The following is a 20,511-nucleotide window of genomic DNA, read 5'->3' as shown; positions in this document are numbered from 1 at the left end:
ATTATTGAATTCCTGTGAGATGGATTCAACGCCAAAGTTGATAAAATTAAAGAAGCATTATTAGTATAAAATAAAAATTTTCCTTTTTCTATTTTTATTTCGCTTAAACAAGAAAAGGGAGTTTTGAGAGTGTTTTTGTTCAAAGCACAATATTCACATTTTGAGAGACAATAATTGATAAATAAAGAGATAAAAATAAAGGAATGAATGAGCATAAATCATGCAAATGGTCTAAAACCATAAACGGTCTCAAATACAAAAATAGTTGAAAAATCCAATCAAAAGACCTTTTGTGTCAAAATTAAGGTTATGGATCGTAATGTTCGGTTTATTGCTGTTTTTATTAAACGCTGCACAGTGTTTTACTGTTATTGGACACAGAGGAAGTGGATGTTCTCAGCCGGTATAAAAATTAATTGTTTATTGTCAAAAAAACGATAAAATTAATTTTTTAGAAATGTGTGAGTCTTTATCCTGAGAATTCGATACCATCATATCTTCAAGCTATTAAAGATGGAGCGGACGTGTTTGCAAAAATTACATATTTTTTAAAAAATATTTTTCATTCATTTGTGTTAAGTGTTGAGTTGGATGTGTGGCTTTCATCGGATGATCAAATCGTAATTTCTCATCGAGATTTACAATCAAAAATAGAGCGTCTTGGGCAGATTATTACACCTTCACTCGATGGCTCCAAAACTCCTTCGGTAAAGCATTACAATGCATCGGAACGTTACAAATTTAGAGTTAAGCTTCCATGGTTTGACTTCAGTTCATTCGAACGATAAAAAATAAATTGTTTATTTTTAATTTTGAATTCTTCTAATAGGGCATATGACAAAGTGCGTTCTTCATTGTATAAAAGTGATAAATATGTTATGCAATGGGTTCCTCCAATTCCTTTACCAAAGTTGTCTGAAGTTCTGGATGCTGTTTGCCCAACAGGGAAAAAAATTGTTATCGAACTCAAAGGAAATGACAAGGCCATTGGTCCTCGTGTATTTGATCTTGTTACCAAGAAAAAAATGGAAAGTTGCATCCATGTTGTGTCATCGTTTTATTGGAAAAAATGTTTGTTATTTTAGAAAATAAGATCTGGTGTATTTTTATTAATTATTTCAAAAATATTTATTTAATTTGTTGTTTCTATTTTGGTGCAATCATTAAGATCATGGTCTAATGTATCAAGTTGTTACCGATCTTATGGAACCAATCAAGGATGACAATAGACTGAAAAAAGCATTACTTTTCTCCATGCCCCCAACAAAGTGTGTTGCCTCAATAATCGATTGATTTTTGATGTTATTTTCGGTGATAATATCCAATTATTTTTATTACAAATTATTAAGCTATCCAAACATGTTCAAATCAGCCAAATATTACAATGCTTCAGCTTTCCACCCTGCGTGCTCGCTGCTTTCAAAGCCAAAAATGAAGTCTTTTATTGCAGAAGCAAATGGCAAGGGATATGATACGATGTGCTATTTTGGAAGTGTGCAACTAAAGTTAATCATTTGTTGACAATCGATTACCTGAATTTTTAAATTTTTATGTTTTCAAACTTCTTTATAAATGTAAATGTGCATGTAAATTATGCTTCTTAAATCACTTCGTTTTGATGTCTATTTGTTTTGCGTTGTTAACATCAGCCAACAACAAAGATGATGCCGACACTTTGCGTGAAACGCTGAAAACTGGAGTGAAATCTATTTGCACAAACCGCCCTGGTGTATTGCGCAAGATTGTTGATGAAGTTCCATTGACAGAGGAAGAATCGACACCTGCTGAAGATTTCTCGTTTGTAGATGATGATGTCGAGGAAGAATTTGTGTTGGAATAAATCAAAGTACTCAACTCTATTTATAATAATTATGTAATATGAATATAATGACTTTTTTGCGCTAATTTTATGCTTATAAATGATGTTTTCTTATATTTATTATTAAATATTTTTTTATGTATGTTTTTATTCTTCTTCTTTTTTTTTAAATGAATTTTTTTGTTGTTTTTATTATCCTTGTCTGTGGATAATGAGCATTCTGCTTTTCATCAAAGATTACGCTTGTTATTTTTTGATTTTTTGCAGTTGCCAATATGGAGTTCAAAGCTTTTCAACTTCATTGTTATAAAAGCGCATATTCATTTGTGTTTGTAATAGAAATATTTCAAGGAGAAATGAGATGATAACAAAAAAGAAATTTAAGAAGTGTTTAAAAATTAATATTATTAAAATGATTGATCAAGATTAACAAAGGATTTTTCACAATATTTTGTGATGAAATTAGATAAATAGAAATGTCGAATGAAATTAGAGACAGAGGATATGAAATATTTTTCATTAACTTGTTTTTATTGCGGGTTGATTTGGATTATGTTCAAGAAGCCAAGCACCCAGCCATTCCTAATTTTTCCGAATGAAGATAATACATTGAATTACAAAAACACTGTTTATTCAATAAAAATAACTTTTAATCATACAGTTGGATCTTCTGGTTTAACTTTACATAATTCAAGTAAACCCTCTGATAGAAGGGGTATGACGTGCATTGAAAGATAAGATTGTGATTCAGCTGCTGTTGGAAGTGGATCAACAACCATGTTTGGGAAGAAGAAGTTAATTTCGCGACGAGCATCCGAAGGAGTTGCACTTCCATGAACAGCATTACATTGTCCATCAGTTCCAAAGCGAGCACGAATTGTATTTGGCTGAGTCTCTTTTGCAACAAGAGAATTTGTTGGCCCTTAAAAACATCAATTTCACAAAATCAATTACAAAAACTTTAAAAAAATTCAAAACCGATAAGTTTTCTCCATTCGGCAACAGCATCTACTTTTGATAAAACCATTGCAACAATTGGTCCGCTTGTCATAAATGAAACAAGGCTTGAAAAAAAAGGCTTTCCTTCGTGTTCTTTATAAAAAAGAGCAAGTTTTTCAGGAGAGCATTTCATTTGTCTCATCTGAACAATTTTAAAATCATTTTCCTTAATGACATCTATAATTTCATTTTGCCTAGAAAATGCATCAGGCTTTATCATTGCATAAGTAAGCGTAGGTTGTTGTCCAGAACTCATGGCGGTTTTCTCACACACAAATAGTGGTTGTCAATGATCTTAAGATTTGATATTTTTCATCAAAGGATTATGTTTTAAATGAAAATTGTAACCAAATATATTTAAAAAAATGATACATATTAATAACACATAAATAAATAAAATTAGAGTTTTTTTAAAAATGTTGTGATTATTGCGAAATATTCTGTTTTTTAAATTGCATTATTTGACAATTCAAATTTAATAAAATTATTTATTGACTGCTTATAAAAATTTTATTGATCTTTTTTCTTTCAAAATGAACTGCATTATCTCAAAAAGCAAAGTTATTTTAAAAATTAGTGATATATTTGAAAAAACTATGAAATCTTCGAAAATTGAACATTGATGTCATTCAATTTTCTTCTGCTTTTTTATTCAAATGAAGGTGAATCTTTATTTTTCAATAATATCCAAGAAATATTGATAAATTACGATAATTTCGAAAATAATTTATTCACGGTTATTTCAAAACAATTATTTGCCTAAAACTTTAATTCTTGAAAATGAATTCATCAAAAAATTTGTGAAGATAATAAGAAAATCAAATTTTCATGTTTTATGAAAAAGGGTGATTATTTTTGAAACCATAATTTTTCTGGAAATATTTTCTGTTGGAAAATTAATCTGGAATGTTAACAAATGAACATTGAAAAGTGAAAAGGCTAATTGAAGACCTTTTAATAATTGACAAAGTGAAAATATTAGTCTTGAAAAACAATTCTTCTTCTTCTTCTCTTTTGCATTAAATTTTTTTTTTCAAAAAACTGACAATCTTTGAAAATCAACATTCCGAAAATAATTATGATTTCAATTATACTCTCCAAAATGAAGATTTGATACGGAATTCGAATTATCGTGAAAACTTTTTCTCCAGTATTTTTTGCTCATGCAAATAATATTAACATCTGTTTTTAATCAAAGAAAGATTTTTTGTTGATTAAAAGTTCAGATAAAGTTTATTTGTATGTGTCCTTAGACATGGAGTGCACAAAAATATGGCTTGTAGAATAAAATTTTAACATCGACCATTTCACAATATTTTTGATTTGTGAATGTTGAATATCAAAAACATAACTTGTATGCAGAATTTGCAATTCATTTGAAAATAAGTTTTATGTTGTTTTACATACAGCTTTGAAATTAAATAAAACAAAAAACATTTACAGATTCTTTTAAATATTTGTCTTTTCAGCAATTCAAATCAAAAAATATATGGAACAGTTTGATAAAAATATAGCACGAAAAGTTACAAAAAAATAATTAAAATAAAATTTTATGTATAATAAACAAATAAAGAAATTAAACATTAACAAAAATTTTTTATTAAAACAAAGGTACATAATATTAAGTCGTGTTCTGAATTTATAATAATTAGTTCAAACAAAATATTAACATAATTAAGTGCAAAAATCAAACGAAAAGTCACAAATCAGAATTTATAAAAATACTGAATAATAAACACAGAAAAAAATATAAACAGAAACGAAGTTATGCAAAAAATTCAGAAAAATTAAAGACGCTGAAGTGATATGTTTTAAAAAAAAAGCAAAGAACACTTAAAAAAATGAAACAAAAAAGACAACTATAAGTTTATTAAGAATAATATAATGAGTGTAATTTATTTGCTTTTATCAATATCATTTTATGAGACAATTATCAAACATTCATAGTGAAATATTTACACAAAATTTTTATATTCTAACCACATGTGAACAAGATGACGAAAAATTCCACATTTGAAGTTTCAGACAGAGCTGTTCCATCATATCAGAAGACGAAACATTCAACTGAATTTCGTCTTTCATTCATTTTTGTTGTTTTTATTTTGCTCCACTTCCTTTGATTCCTTTGATCTTCTCAACACTTGTTTTTTCTCCTTCATCTTTTCCTTCTTTTTCAATTTTTGTATTTGAAGCTCCTCGTTTCTGTTGTTCAGCGGGCGTCGGGGGAACAATATAAAACGAGAACGAATCCACTTTTCTGTTCAGCTTTCGTATTGTTCGTTTATCTATTGTTTTGGCATCTCCTTTGCCTTGTGGATGTTCATTAGCTTTTATGTCTATCTTCTTTGAAGATGCCACATGAACTGAAGGATTCGGCACAACCGCTGCTGCTGACGAAGGATTATCCAAAAGATCGCTGTTTGTGATCGGCTGCGGATTGACTATCAAAACAAACGGGTCGCGAATCTGGTCTTTTTGGTGCTTCATTGCTGCTTCCAAAGCATCGTTGTCTTCAACTGGATTAAAAGATGGGGGTTGAGAAGAAGTAGATGATGACGTTGATGTTGTTGTTGTTGCTGACGACGAAGACGAAGATGCAGACGCAGAATAAGAAGTGGCTAATGACGGATACGAAGAAGAGCACGAAGACGAGGTTGGACGTGTTGTTTGTTTGGATCGCGAAGAAAGAGGATTCGAAAACGCTTCAGACATTCCTGTTTCCAAATCTGATTCTGTTGCATCACAAGACGAATTTGCCTTTTGTGCCTCATCCACCATTTCAACCAGAACCCCTGTGTTTGTTCGCGAAGAAGGGAGAGAGGAAAAAGGAGTGTGGTTGATTTCTGCTTCTTTAGCAGAGGCAACAGAAGGTGTCAACGCAATCATTGCTTCTTTCATTTTATCCTGAACGTTCTTTCCCAAAATCACATTCTTTTCATTTTCCAGCATATTTTTGCCTCTGAGTGTTTTTGTGATGGCGATGTCCTTTTGCTCTTTCTCTTTGATCCGAAGAAGATGCACCCTTTCTGCCTCCAGCAGCATCCACTTGCGCAAATAATAGTCTGAATCCAGAACTATCCCTTTTTTCGCCTTCAGCCCCATCTGATTCACAAGCTTCGAATACTCGTTTCGCGCCTCTTCTTCTGTCTCATTCAGGTCAAGCGGCACAACATACTCTGCAAAATGCAGAGTCGTCAGCGCTTCTTCATCAAAAGTTGCTTTCAACTTTTCTTTCTCCTTTTTGGTTTCATACAGCAAATGAATAATTTCTTCATAACTCATTTTCTTGTTTCTCTTTTTTTGGAGATTCTTATTTTTCCCTTTGATATCATAAGACCTGCTTTTCATCAGCAGCTTCTGCCGAAGGTTGGATTGGCGCTTACGAAGAATTTTTATTTCATTTTCCAGCTGATTTATTTTGCTTTGTGATTCAAGAGGATCATCTTGCTTATCTTCCACTTCATATTTTCCTCCCAAAATCGACACTAGTTCTTCTTTTGACGTCATTCCTCCATCTCTCTCACTAATTTTCATCTCCTGCGAAAGCACATTTTGCAGCTTTTTTTGTTTCTTTTCTTTCATTTCACTTTCTTCTTCTTTCTTTGCTTTCCTTTTTAATAGTAATTCTAATCCAAAAGATGCAGGAGATGAAAGATAAGTCGACAATTCCGGGATAGGCATTTCTTTATAAAAAGGCGCTATAGGAGTTTTGGAACATATTCGAGGAATTTTTGGTGGAGGTGCGAATAACTGTCCATCCTCACAAAAAGATAGAGAAGGCTAGTTTTTCATCGTTAAAATAAAATAACATTTTTTTGAAAATATTTGGAAAAAAAAAATCAAGCAAACAGTTGCTCCCGTAATTGACATTCCATAAGGACAAAGAAATATTGCGGCATCAACGAATCCAACTTTTTCTCCATCATCAACAGAAAAAGGATAAAGTCCACGCTTTTCACATCCGTAAAAAGGAGCTAATGGAATTGAAACCGAACCAAGAAACTCAAGATCGAAGCACAATCCCTTTGACCACACTTCCAATTGTAAGGATGATTGATTTTTAACATTCTGAAAGCAAAATCGCTCTTGTATCTGAAACAAATATCTTTAGAAAAAACGCCTGAATAAAACAAACAATAGGATTTATTCCCTTTTTAAAAGAAGTACTAATTGATTTTGATTCAAGGTACACTAAATTGATAAACATATAAATTAAATATCCCATTTAATAATCAAATTATTAAAATGAAAAAACTTGTAACTGACAGAGCTCGAGAAGCCTTTTCCACAACGCCAGCAATTTGATATATTGTAATAAACAAACGATAAGGAATTTTATTCACATTTGAGGTTAGGTTGCCCATTTCCAACAAAATGAAAATATGCTAGTTTGGGAAATATTTTTTGATCTTAACCACAGTTCAACCCGCTGAAATGCAGACTCTTAAATCACCACAAAGAGGGATGCAACAGCAACATGATTCTTCAATTTTACAAAAGTTAACAACTTCATTGATGAATCTATCACATGAATATAATCAATTTAGAACACCCGAACGCTTTCATGTTTGCTGAACTTATTACAAACATTTCATTTTAATACTTTTGTTACTGTTTTGATCTTGTTTTTTTCCGCTTTCAAATTAAATTTTTGTTATTTAACAAATGTTCCTTGTTTTAAATGCTATTTGGATCTTTTTTAACAAGGAATTGGTGATGCTTTCATTTTCAATTTTGAGTTTTTTGAATCCTCGCCAAGAAAAAGTTAATGTTAACCACGAATCTACTACAAATACTATTTGGACGTATGAAGCATAACCTTTTTAATTTTATCTTTTTGCTTATTGAAATATAATTGAACGATCATTATCAAATATCGTTTTTCTTGATGTAATTTAACTATTTAACAATATTTAGCGATTGCGAAACAGCAAGAATGTTTAATGCTTATCTTACCAGCGATCTAGATAGAGTAATGAACAGTAAGGACAACAACAAAGACGACGATACCGATAAAGATGGTTTTCAACCTCTTCATTCAGTGACCCCATCAACATCAGGTCTTCTTTCGCTAATTCAGCTTGGATGGGCGGTATATCTTCAATCAGTTACAAACGATTTAAATCGTGATCTTTCTCAACGGGGAGACGAAGAAGTCAACTATGAACTGAAGATCCAGTTGGATGCATTTATTCAATTATCTCAACAACCAACAGATCCTTTTCATTCCGACAACATTTCCGGTCTCGTCCAATCATCTGTTGTTGGAAACGATGTATTCTTGTTTATTGAACATTCACTGCTATCAAACCCACTTTTAATTAGTGATACACCCAGATGGACTGTGTGCGTGAAGACCCTCTGGCGTATTGTAGATGGGTTTGTGATGCTTTTCCCGCATGTTGTGAGAGAGCTGAAAGGAATGAGCGACTCTGCAGCTATTGTTGAAGACGGCATATTCCAAAGAGCTCTCGACGAACACGAGAAAGCAAAGGAAGATGCAGCAAAAAGATTAGAAGGCAGAGAAAAAGAAGAAATGCTGCGAATGAAAGGACTGAAGAGGCGTGAGAAGGCTCTGTTTGGTATGCAGGGCAGAGGAAGGGAGCTCGATAGGGCAGGAATTGAAGGAGACGAAGATTCAGAAGACGAATGGGCAGCAGAGCTTAAAATGAGAAGGGGGAAATTTTCTCTTTCATCTGCGACATTTTCTTCAGATTCTGATGGATTCCCTTCGATTTCTGCGAATCTCTCATTTCCTACGATCAAATCAACATTTGGTGGGCCTTTCATACCTCCAGACTCATCATCGTCATTATCTGCATCATCATCTTCTTCTTCCTCTTCTTCGTCATCGTCCACTTCAGCACAACAATCATCTCTTACACCACCTCGCGACATCCCCTCTCTCACTTCACGCAAGCAGTTCTCAAGAGTCATTCACTTCCCTTCCTCCAACTCTTATTCCATCATTTCTCCTGTTGGAGCCACGCGTCTCTCTCATTCAGTTCGCCTGGCCATGAAATGGTCACCATATGAAGGAATATTAGACGCAAATGCAACATCACAGCTGATTGCAGGGAAGCTCACTTCAACTGAGCAGCCATCTGCTGCTTCTGCTTCCTCTTCAACTGCTTCTGTTTCTGCATCTGCCACAACGTCGTATTTCTTCACCCTTCCTTCGCCAGCTCCCTTCGGCCAGTATCTCTTCCCTCATCTTCTTGACTGCATCATCGCACTTGTGACAAGACAGCCTCTTTTCACTCGCTCGTTCAGTGTCCGTGCGCCATTCACTCAGCACTGGCACTCCTTCATCACCTTCGCTGCTGGGGACGGCAGCAACACACTTGTCTACCCTGTCTTCCTCAACCTGCTTGGCTCAATTGCAGCATCGTCCCCAGCCTCTGCATTGTTTGTGCATTCGATGCTCGCACAGAACTCGAAGCACCCGCATCTCTCGTGGCTGAGCTGGGACCAGCTGTTTGGGATGCTCGAGGCACTCAGAGAAAGCCAGGAGAAAGCGATGGAGTCGAAGAGAATTTCAGTCACAGGGCGCGACGGGTTCGGAGGAAACGGAAGCAACAGCAGTGAAATAGAAGGGGATGGTGTGTTGTCAAAGATAAACAACAGGAAAAGCGGTAGCTTTGATGACAGCGCAATCAGAGACGTGACATCGTTTTCGTGTCTATCATCTGAGACTTCTCTGTCAGACATCGATTTGCAGGGACTTCTGTCCTTCCTGACGTTGTGCCAGTGTGTTGTGCGTCAGTCTCCATTTGCTGCATCATTTCTGATGACTCACCCGGCCTTCCGCCCGCTGAATGTGCTCTGTGCTCTGCTTCTCTATCCACTCAATCCATCGCTCAAAGCAGAAGTGATAAGAACACTTGCTGCTTTTGCGTCTTATCCACTTCATGCACCGTTCGTGTGGGACATGTTTGTGAAGTCTAAATATTTGGCAGCAGCTTCTGCTTCAAACTCTTCAGCGACTTCTTCAACCACAAATTCGTCTTCTTCTGGATCTTCTTCTCTTTTTGATCAGAATTCAACAGATTCATCTTCATCATTGTCATCGGGAATTGACATCTTTGCATCCACATTTCGAACCGATTTCCATTTTGTTGAAGGAATGCTGGAGAGATACCCAACAACCGTCGCTTTAATAGATTTCATTCGAGAAGTCTTCGTTTCCACTTCATCTGTTCCACTGTCCCTCTTTTCACGATCTACAGCTGTGTCAACAGCTTCATCAGCAACATCCACGCCTTTTGATGTGTCTAGCTTTGCGCATCTTCCTTCATCGACTTCTTCCTCCACACTGCCATTGTCTGTTCTCTTGTACCCAACACTCACCCCATCCATTCTCTTTGTCTTCACTCACATCTTCCCTTCTCTCACACACAAAACGTATTCCGACCCACGCGAGTTTGCTGTCTGCACAACAGCTGCGCTCCATCTCTTTTCAGATGTGCTTTGCCAGTTCCGATGCGGCTGCGTGATATCTCCGCTTCTCATCCATTCTATCAGACAATACCTCGCTCTGAGGAGAGAAAGAGAAGCGCTGCTGCAAAATGAAGGGAAGAAAATGTTGACGGATGAAAAGAGCAAAATTTCATCGACAGCCTCATCGTCATCATCTTCATCTGCTTCTTCAGCAAACAGTGAGCCAATTTACATGACAATCTCACAGCGGTTGGCGACATCACTTGGAGATGCGACTGTTAATTGGATGATCAAAGAACAGGAAAAGAAAAGAAAAGCAACGCCTCTGAGATATCACGACAACTACTTGAAACCTTCATCTTCATTGTCTGGTGGAGCAAGCGATGGAACATCGGCAAAAGCATCAGACGCCGAAGAAGCGAAGAAAGAGCCTGTTACGTGGCAGTCGTTCAAAAGCAAGTTGCAAGATTCTTCGTTTATTGCAGACGATGTGATTGATCCAGCGCTTATCCCTGGCTTTGTCATCTTTGCCTCGTTGACAACACCTCTTACTTCAGGTGGATCTGCAGGCGAAGACATGTCCTTCTCATCTTCCTCTTCATCGTCGTTTTCTTTGCCGTTTCAACTTCATTCATTCCTTTCGCTGTGTTCGCTTCTGATTGATGTTTCCTCTCGTTTCCTTCCTCCTTCATTTGTTACACATGTTGTCCAGAGAAACATTGAGGCATACAAAGAGACCGCTCCTGCTTCATTCTCAGTCACATCGCTTTATTCTTCTCGTACAGCACCATCTTCTGCTTCTGGTCCGCTTAATTACAACAATGCAAACGGAGCAATGGAGCCATATGGAACTGGCAATTCTCTTGGCATGCCCTTGAATCGACCGTTATATCCTCCGTATTCACAGTTTGGACCTCAGCCTTATTCAACAACTAGCGGATGGTCTGCTGTTGGAGCACAGATGATGCCCTCAGCATCCTATTTGAGCCCATCTTCTGCTTTTGATTCGCTGGCACAACCAGAACCATTCAACGTGTTCAGCGACGAATTTTGGGGATATGATGAGATGAGGACACTAAACACGAGTACCAATAACAGCGAAGACAAAGTCGATAAGCAGCTCGGATGGCACCCATCCATTTTGGCAGCTATTCCAATTGAAGACGACACAGCTTCCAAACAGCAGAACCAGCCGTCAATGACGCCTTATGTTGCAGCTCAGTCTACAACAGCCCAGCAACAACAAAAGCAACAGCAGCAGGAACAGGAACGCAAGCAAAAACTGCAGCAAACGTTGACATCGATTCCTGTTCTGCATTCACTTCTGTCTCTTTGCTTCTCTATTCTACGCGTGCTGGAGGAGATGTTGATGTGCCAGCCGCTGTTTTCTGCGCTGTCTTCGCTTCATCCATCTCCGCCAGCATCCACATCAATGCCAGAGCTGTTATGTTCTCCTGTTGCTGAAATCAGATCAGCACTTGTGGGAGTGATTCTGCTTTCAACATGCTCCCTTTCCTCTTATCCTCTCCAGTCCACAGAAAAAGTTACTACAACAACCTCTCTTGCACCAGCAGCCCAGCCATCCCCAACAAACCCATTTGCAATAGGCTTTGGAAGTACTTTTGGTTCAACAACACCTGCGGCAACCACAACATCCACAGCAGTGACAACTCAAACAGTCACCACAGTGCTTCTTCCTCTGACGCTTCTATTTCCACTTCGGTTGGTGTCTGTCACAGCATCTCGTGTATTCTTTGACATCGCCTCGCTTATCAACCAATCTCGTTTTGCTGCTCTTCTCACACGTGCAGAAAACGATCTTATTTCGCCCTATCAGCCTCCACAAAAAGAGACTCAATCAACTGCTGCTCCACAACAAGCTGCTCAGACAACAGCAACCAACACAACAAACCCATTTGCACAACCATCCGCAAACACAACAACCAATCCATTTGCTAAGCCAGCCACAACAAATCCATTTGCAACTACAACAACAAACACAACCAATCCTTTTGCTGCACCATCGACAACCAACCCATTCGCAACAAATGCAAATGCCACACCTGCTGCTGCTGGTGCAACTTCTACATTGAAGGCACCACCAAAGACAGCAAGTGAAGCCCTTCAAGCTCTGATGCCAGCACCAGAGAGAGGAATATTGAATGCCTTTGCACAGGGACTGCTGGAAGACACAGTGTTTGCTGAGACAGACGATCCAGCCACGAAAGAGATGTCTGCATTCAAAGCAAAGATGATTGAGATACGGAAAAAGCAGATTCGAAGATTGAGGAAAGAAAAGGCGCAAGAAAGAGAAACAGGGCTTGTGGCGGAGTTGGGTGTTGAGAGAGGAAGAGAGCTTGGGTTTTTGCCTCGCAATGTTGCCTCGTCTGGTTCTTCAGCGTTTTCTGGATCGTCTTCTTCAAATGCATTTGGAGATATGATGAATGGCTTTAATGCAGATCCATTCAAAGAGATCGGTACAATTGCTGAAAACGAACGAGAGGAAGAGAAGATGTACGAAGAGCAGTTTGGGCTCTACGAAGTCAGCACACTTATGATGGAGCTGGAAGAGCAGGAGGAAACAAACAGGATGGAAGAAAATCCGTTCTGTGTCCCGCCAGCATCAGGAGCAGCAGATGTGGAATCTGACGACCATTCTGGATTGGGAGAGTGGAACGATCTGAAGAACGGAGTAGAAACAAAATGGGCAAATGACTTGGAGGACAACATGTCTGTTTCATCTACTGGATCATCGTTGACTACGATGACAATCACAGACGGTGGATTCGGAGCGCTAAGCGGGAAGGGAGATGAAACAGATGAAGGAGAAATAATAATATTTAAATCGCTAACAACTCCACCTGTTTGGAGTGTACCTTCTTTGGCTTTGACTGCTTCTCCATCGCTTCTTGGAGAGTATTGTGACAATGCTCTTTTGCTGCCATTCCCTCCTCGTCCTCCAACAGTTTCTCTTCCTAAAAGCGCAAATAACACGAAACCGTTGAGCGCAACAAAGAATAACAAAGAAAAGGAAAGGAACCAAAGACACGAACCGCTTTCTCGCCTTTATCTTTCTCGAAGACACGTGCTCCTTTCAATTATCAGATACGCACTTCTAACATCTTCCTCTGATGAATCATCAACCACAAAGCAGCTACTTCCATCTCCACTTGCATCATTCTTTTTGTCTTCATCAGAATTAACACCAGCTGTTCTGCCTGAAAATGCACGTACTCCAACACTCGATGTGATGCTGTATCTTGTCACTCATCCATCTCTTTTGTCAGGTTCCCACTCTTCATTTTCTCACTTGCAAATCCCTCGTGAGCTGTCAGATCCAATTTCATTTATTCCTCCTTTCTGGCACACTCTGATTCACGAGATCATCTTTCTATTTCTTTTATCTGCATCTCATTCTTCAGATTCTTCATCCCTCAAATCATCTTCAATCGCAGCACTTGCAATGAACTTGGTGTCTTCCTCTTATTCATCATTGACTTTACCAGATCTCAGAATGATTATTCGATATCTGAATGCAATGGGCTATTTCTCAACACAACTACAAGTGATTTCACGTATCGGTGAAAGCATATTGAAACAGAATACTTCGTCAGCTTCTTCAGCAAAGGCATTAAGCAACATATCATCTGGGAAGATGTCTTCTGAACAAGAGAATTCACAGTCTGTTTTTGGATTGAATCGCCTTCCGCAAACACTTTCATTCTTGCTGACTGCTGAGTATGTTTTAAAGTCAACTGCAATGGCAATGGAAGCATATGGAATCGAGCGAGCACATCGACGAGGAAGATTCAGCGGTAGCAGCAAGTCAATTGGAGGAAGCGGAAGACACCAGACAAAGCTGTGGAGAAGAAGCGAGAATCGGAGTGGTGGGCTGTTGATGAACAGAGAGTTGACGGAAAAGAAGAGAGGAAGAGGAGAAAATGATATCCTATTTCCATCACTTGTGTCTGTTCTTGATTTGGACAAGCCCAAAGACGACTCTTATCTGATACCTACAAACACATTGCTTGCAGCTGCGGCTTCTTCAGGTGCATCTTTGCTTCACACCCATCCAAACATCAGCGATGACGAAGATGATTTGGACTTTTTGTCTGACCATTCAAAACATCAAAATGATGTGACCGAGGCAGTGAAATTAGTCTCATATCTGTTCAATCCTGTCAAATCAGATGGAAACGGCACAACAAATGCTGGATATAAAAACGCAAATACTAATTCTGATCTTTTGCGAAGCAAATCTTCAATTAGCAGCTCAAGTGGCAGTATGCCGTCTGCATCAGAGACTGACAAAGACGATATACAATTAACCGATTACAACGGTGCTGATGCAGATAGCAGCAATATTCTGTCATTGAACGGTAATTCTGCACTTTTCACACCTCTTCTGTCAATTCTTCGTGCGATAAATGTGCCTGTTCAAACCTTTTTGTCAGCTCTTCTGTCAATTTGCTCGTTTGCATCTGTTGAGATGATCTTTGATGCAGACAACGTTCATCTTGGAACAGATTTCTCGCCTGCAATGCTGATGCATTCGCCATACCACACATATCATTCAAACATCGGAGTGACTTCAGACTTACCAGTCACTCCAAGTTCTGCAGCTGCATTGTTTTCTGCCCATCTGTCAGCTGTGCATGGATGGAGGCATCTTCTGCAGGTGATCTTGATCTACTTCTCATCAGACCTTATTTCTCTCATCTCAAACACAATTACATATGAAAGTACTTCTTCCTCCGCTTCTTCTTCTTCTGCATCCATCACACGCTCCAATACTTCGTCAACACTTGTATCGCATCTTGTCTTTATCACTCAGCAGACTCTGAGATCTGCTGAATCTTTGCTTTGCATTCCTTCTTCATTCCCATCCATTTCACATCTCGAATCGCTTCTTCGCACTTTCGTCAGCTCTAATCCCATCATCCCAGCCAATGCTGCACTTGTCATTGACTCTGTTCCTCTTCAGCTTGTCTTGTCCGTTATTCTTTCTGTGACACATTCACTTCCTCCGGCCGCTGCTCTTCTGTCTGGCGTTTCAGAGATGCTCATTTCTGAAATGCGAAATGCACAATTCATTGCGATGGCTTCGAGGCTGAATAAGAAAAAGGGATCAGAAGTTAAGTGGAGAGGAGAAAAAGAAAGAGCTGTTATGAAGGAACTGCAGGGAGGTCATGTGCATCGGAAGAGGCGCAGCAAAAAACAAAGCATATTGGAATCAGAACTGTTTGGATTTTCAGACAAAAACGAAAAATCATCAAAAGGAACACGAAACTCTACGATGTCAAAGATTTTGGGAGATAGCGCATTTTACAATTTTGAGAATGATGGAGAAGAAGACGATGAAAACGGAGATGATTACAGCAGCGACAGTGAAGATGATTCATTGAACAATTCTGAGTCTGATTTAATGCAGGCATTCGATCCAGATTATATTGGCGATGATGCTGACAGCAATTCAGAAGAGGATGATGATGAGCTTGACAGACTGTTGGATCCGTCTTCTTCAGCTTCTTCTTCTTCGTCTTTGGCAACATTGAACGAAACATTGAAAGGAATACGCTCTTTAACTTCTTCTCTTCAACGAAGTCTGCGCAAACCGCAGAAATCTTCGACTTTTCCTCTGTCTTCACCTCAATTCAGGGTTTCCAGTCTGCTTCCTTCTTATTCTCTGTCTCTCCACTCACCTCTCAACAGCAATACGGGATCATTCTTAATTTCATCATTTTCTGTATTATCAGCACCTCCATCGCTGACCATAGACATTCTTCACACAGCATTGTCCCTCTTGTCTGTTGGCCATTCTCCACTGAGAAATGCAGCAGTTGCGCCAGCTTCTTCTTCATCCTCATTTTCCGCATCTTCATCCTCTGTGCCATTATCCGCCAGCTCCCCTCCTCCTCCACTCCTTCGTGCAACCATTTTGGCTCTAGTTCACAACTTTTTATTCCTGACACATCCACAGGGATTCTCATATACTACCCCAACATTATCTTCATCCTATGCTTCTGCATCAGCATCTGTATCTTCAACTTCTTCTGATGGACTTCCACCTTTAAGTTCTGCCACAACATCTGCTCAATCTGCTCTCCATTCTCTTCATTCTCGTGTTATTCTTACTCTGCGCAGCTTTTCTTCATCGATTTGCTCGACGCTTCTTTCTCTTCTGGACACAACACCAACTTTGCTATCTTCATCCATATTCCAAGCACTTTCTCTTTCATTCGCTGTTACACTTCTCCAGCTCGACAGGTCGCACTGGCTCATTTCATTTGCACAGACAGGACTACCTCAAAGAGTACTCACTTTGGTGAAGACAATCGATGTTCCTTTATCTCTAGCTCTTTCATTTGCTTCTTCTTCTCCATCAACTCCTTACACTTCTTCTGGCAAAGTTCCAGCCTCAGGATCTGCTTCTCTTTCTTCTATCTTCTTATCTCCAGTTAGTGCAAATGCAGCAGACTCATCTTCTTTGTTTTATCACTATCCTTTCATTTTCGAAGCACAAATGGCCTTTTTGTCAGTCTTTGCCCAACAGCCATCACCTGCACACGTTCATGCTCTCAATGCACAGCAACAATCAAACATCCAAAGGAGCTCACAATATCGACATTCGTTTGATTCGCAGTTGAATGTGGCTTCTGCTTTTAATCCTTTGCCTCCTCTTTCTTTCTCACCTGGATTGCTTCTTGTTGAAGAAGGTGCAATCGATGTCGTTTCTTCGCTTTCATTCCTCAAAATGGAAGTGGTCTATCAGAACCATTCAGGAGGTGTGCTTCCGTCAGCGTCTGGCTATTCCAAGAATGAAGGACAATCACGTGAAAGCCACAGCGACAGATACGAAAAGAAGAAGAGAGAAAGAAGAAACAAAGACCGTTTGGCAAAAGATAAAAAACAAGAGTCCATCAGCACAGCTGCTGATGCGGTTGTTTCGTTTTCATCAAAACTTTCTTCAACATCAACAACAGTCTCGTTCGATGTATTTTGCCTTGCTTTCATTCCTTTGCTGAGATTCCTCCATTCAATTTCTCTTTCTCTAATTGCAACCTCGTCTCGCAACCTCAGCTCTTCACTTGCTTTCAGTAAGTCTCCATCATCACTATCATATTCCTCATCATCTTTGCCTTCTCCTGTTTCATCACATTCCCCTTCTGTTTCTCCTTTACCATCCTCATCTCCAATTAGGATCCTTGGTGATTCACCTTACTCTCATTCTGCTTCAACCACAGTTTCCTCTTTCAATCGCCCAAGTTCTAATATGTCATTTTCCACTTCTACGCAAACAGTAATTGACAAACTGCTTTCGTTCATTTTCCTTCATCACAGATTGTTTATCAGACCTCTTCGATATTTCTTGCTCACAACAGAGACATCATCTATCGCATCATCCTCAACATCTTCTTCTTTATCTACATCTTCCTCTCTTCCTCCGCTTCCTGCACCTTCTCCTGCGTTCATTTTGGAGATTGAATTAATCACTGGCATTCTTTCACAAACAGTTCCTTATTGGAACTCTTCGTGGATTGCCACATCAAATCTCGGAAACATGAACAGTAATGCTGATATTGACGAGCCTCAGAAGTTGAATAAAGAAAGCAAAGGAATGGAATCTGCAGAAATTGAATTTGATGCAGATGAATCTACAGTAACAACGAAATCCAAAGCGAATCAGGTGAAGCAGAAATTGTTTGTTGCTCTCTCTTCTTTGCTCACTCGGTTGCTGCGTTGGAGAGAAGTTGCTGTTCCGTCTGATTTCCTTACATCAATTCGATACACAGCAGCCCATTTGGCGTCTCGTTCTTTGTCTTCTGCGTCTTCTTCGTTGGCAAGCAACATCTTTGGGCTGAGACGGTTGGGTGGATCAAGAGGGCAGTCAGCAATTAATGCTAATTCTCTGCCTTCTGTCACAGATGCATTGGAAGCGCTGGAATCAGAAGTTGTGCAAATGAGAGCTTTGAAGAACAGACGAACGATGATTTCTGCACTCTCAAGTTCTCCTCGGTCGTATGTTCGGAACATTAGAAATACCAATGAAGATAAATCCGCACCAGCATCTAAATCAACTGCTGCTTCTATGAGTGGAAACGTGCTTGTGTCTATCGTTGACAATCTCCTCTCGAAAAAGCGTGCAACGGCACATCATCAGTCCTCTTCCTCTGCCGGTGAGCAACCAACTTCTTCTGCTTCTGTTGCCTCGTCCTTCTTGTCGTGTGGCTTTGGAGCGCCGTTTGATTGCCGCATGATGTCTTCTCAATCGTCAAGTGCGTTGCATCTGGTGCATTCATCTGCCTCTTCAATGACAGCTGCTTGCAGACAACATATTCAGCGCGACAAAAAATGGCTTGGGCAAATAGACGATATGTCAGTTTCTTTTCTGACTATTATCAGGAACGTGCTGCTGCTTTTTGCAAAGGTGATAATAACAAGTGCGTCAACTGCTTCATCATCTGGTTCGACTGCTGCTCAACGCATTGATTCTCCATCATCAAGTGCAGTATCTGACTTTTCCAGCTCAAAAGCATCTCGGCCTACGGAAGAGAAAACGCCATTTACGACTGACAGCGATGTTAACAGAGCTTTCTTCCAACCAGACTTCTCGTCGCTTCTGATGGCGCCCGCGTCACTCCAACCGTCAGCCAGCTCTTCATCTCTTGCATACACAGACATGTCTCCTCCAACATTCAATGCAAACTCGTTGCAACAGCCATATCCATCTGTTGCCTCTCCGCTGTCAACATTAGTCCTTATTGCTGCAGACGCCACAAACATCCTTTTATCAGCTATTCCTCCTCATTTGACAGCCTCAACTTCATCTTCATCGACTTCTTTTGACTCTGTTTCTGCTGCATCTTCTTCTTCACCTTCAGCTGCAACATCACCAGAGCCTGCAAACATTTCAATACGCCTTCCTTTGCTTGCACCATTTCCTTTCTCTAAAACTACCCCATCACCTTCAGCTCAAATCAGTCTTATCAATCAGATTGTGGAGCAAGCATACTTCCTTCTTTTCCATCACATCCGCCTTCTTGTTCAGCTTCCTTCTTCATTCTCGATTTCACTTCCTTCTTCTTCCTCAACTCCTTCTTCACTTGCTCTTCTTCTGCATATTCCCTCTCCTCTTCAAACGCAAGAAGCACAACAGCAGCCATCATCGAATGCTTCAACATCGTTGCCTTCTTCAAAACAAATTAGAGCTGTTTTAAATCATCATCTCAGTGATCTTATAATTTCTTTAACTTCTCTTCCCCCTCATATCTCTCCTTTAATACCAGTTTTATCTCATTTTCAGCCTTTTAATCCTCTTTCACTCTCTTCATTTTCTTCAGATCTTACATATTCTTATGATCCTTCATTTGTCAGATTAATCTGCAATAAAATTAGATCACTTCTATACCCACCTCAAATTAAAAAGTTTAGTTTACTTCAAAATAAGTGAATAAAGATTATTTTCTTCAAATTTGAATTGCCACTTCATTTTATTTTTGAATAAAAATAATAATTCTTTATAAATGGTTGGTTATATTTTATTATTTTTATTGGTATTTTAAATTTTAATTGAAAATTTCGAGTTATCTATGTGTGTGGTGGAAAATAAATCACATTACCCTTCCAGAAATTACCCAATCCAACAGAAACAGTTGCTAAACAACAGCTCAGTGTTTGCTGATATTTCGATGCCGAAAAATTTCTTGGAGAATATGAAATAAATGATTTTGAATTTCTTTCACAAATTTAGAAAAGAATATTTTTTTGCCAACCCCATTATTTCTATGAAAAAACATTGATTTGAACAATAAAATGAAAGCTGAAAAAACATACAGAATGATAGGATGGCCCTCGACTTTTTTTTGCTTTTCAATAATGATTTGCGAAATATTTCTTGTTGATGCTGTGCCGATTGAAGAAGAATTAGAAGTTTTACGAAATTCTTTTTTTTCATTACGTAACGAACGTGTGAAAAAGGATGATTTCAACAAAGTTGCAAAAATCGAGAGTTGTTCTCCTCATCATTTTTTTGAGAAAAAAGAAATGAATGAGCAGACCTCTTTGCTGTTGAACTTTTTGTCAAAAAATTCATCAACTGAATTTGCAAAGATAACCTTTAGAAGATATCAAAATGGTTGCTTTTTCGAATTGGATACACATTCAAATAGCATTTTTCGAAATGTGAAGTTTCTTCATTTTCAAGACGAAAAAATGCCACTATTTTTTTCCAATGGATATTTACAATTGATAAA

The 20,511-nt window shown here is 38.6% G+C and overlaps 4 protein-coding genes across 4 annotated transcripts; 2 read left to right on the top strand and 2 right to left on the bottom strand.

Annotated features, from left to right (window-relative positions):
* The first annotated feature begins 309 nt into the window (after window positions 1-309).
* Window positions 310-2,214, top strand: MONOS_1661 (putative Glycerophosphoryl diester phosphodiesterase family). The gene is made up of 7 exons (XM_067869504.1): window positions 310-403; window positions 456-526; window positions 581-760; window positions 830-1,071; window positions 1,169-1,268; window positions 1,350-1,492; window positions 1,650-2,214. The coding sequence occupies exons 1-7, from the start codon at window positions 320-322 to the stop codon at window positions 1,838-1,840; spliced, it is 1,011 nt and encodes a 336-aa protein (XP_067735967.1). The 5' UTR covers window positions 310-319; the 3' UTR covers window positions 1,841-2,214.
* MONOS_1662 (nucleoside-diphosphate kinase) lies at window positions 2,143-3,099 on the bottom strand. The gene is made up of 3 exons (XM_067869514.1): window positions 2,798-3,099; window positions 2,479-2,741; window positions 2,143-2,401 (listed from the first exon to the last, which is right to left on the bottom strand). Exons 1-3 carry the CDS (start codon window positions 3,072-3,074, stop codon window positions 2,339-2,341), a joined length of 603 nt encoding a protein of 200 aa, XP_067735966.1. The 5' UTR covers window positions 3,075-3,099; the 3' UTR covers window positions 2,143-2,338.
* Window positions 3,100-4,261: 1,162 nt separating this feature from the next.
* Window positions 4,262-7,230, bottom strand: MONOS_1663 (uncharacterized protein). The gene is made up of 4 exons (XM_067869525.1): window positions 7,074-7,230; window positions 6,954-7,009; window positions 6,668-6,910; window positions 4,262-6,598 (listed from the first exon to the last, which is right to left on the bottom strand). The coding sequence occupies exons 1-4, from the start codon at window positions 7,180-7,182 to the stop codon at window positions 4,916-4,918; spliced, it is 2,091 nt and encodes a 696-aa protein (XP_067735965.1). The 5' UTR covers window positions 7,183-7,230; the 3' UTR covers window positions 4,262-4,915.
* A 4-nt stretch (window positions 7,231-7,234) lies between these two features.
* On the top strand, window positions 7,235-19,795 carry MONOS_1664 (putative Nuclear pore complex scaffold, nucleoporins 186/192/205). Its single transcript, XM_067869534.1, has 3 exons — window positions 7,235-7,384; window positions 7,526-7,623; window positions 7,736-19,795. The coding sequence occupies exons 1-3, from the start codon at window positions 7,253-7,255 to the stop codon at window positions 19,707-19,709; spliced, it is 12,204 nt and encodes a 4,067-aa protein (XP_067735964.1). The 5' UTR covers window positions 7,235-7,252; the 3' UTR covers window positions 19,710-19,795.
* The last annotated feature ends 716 nt before the right edge of the window (window positions 19,796-20,511 follow it).

The sequence above is a fragment of the Monocercomonoides exilis genome (assembly GCF_001643675.1).
Source record: "Monocercomonoides exilis strain PA203 chromosome Unknown scaffold2-2631571, whole genome shotgun sequence".
Lineage (NCBI taxonomy): Eukaryota > Preaxostyla > Oxymonadida > Polymastigidae > Monocercomonoides > Monocercomonoides exilis.
The sequence above is the reverse complement of the archived record's forward strand: the minus strand, read 5'-3'. Positions and strand labels throughout refer to the sequence as shown.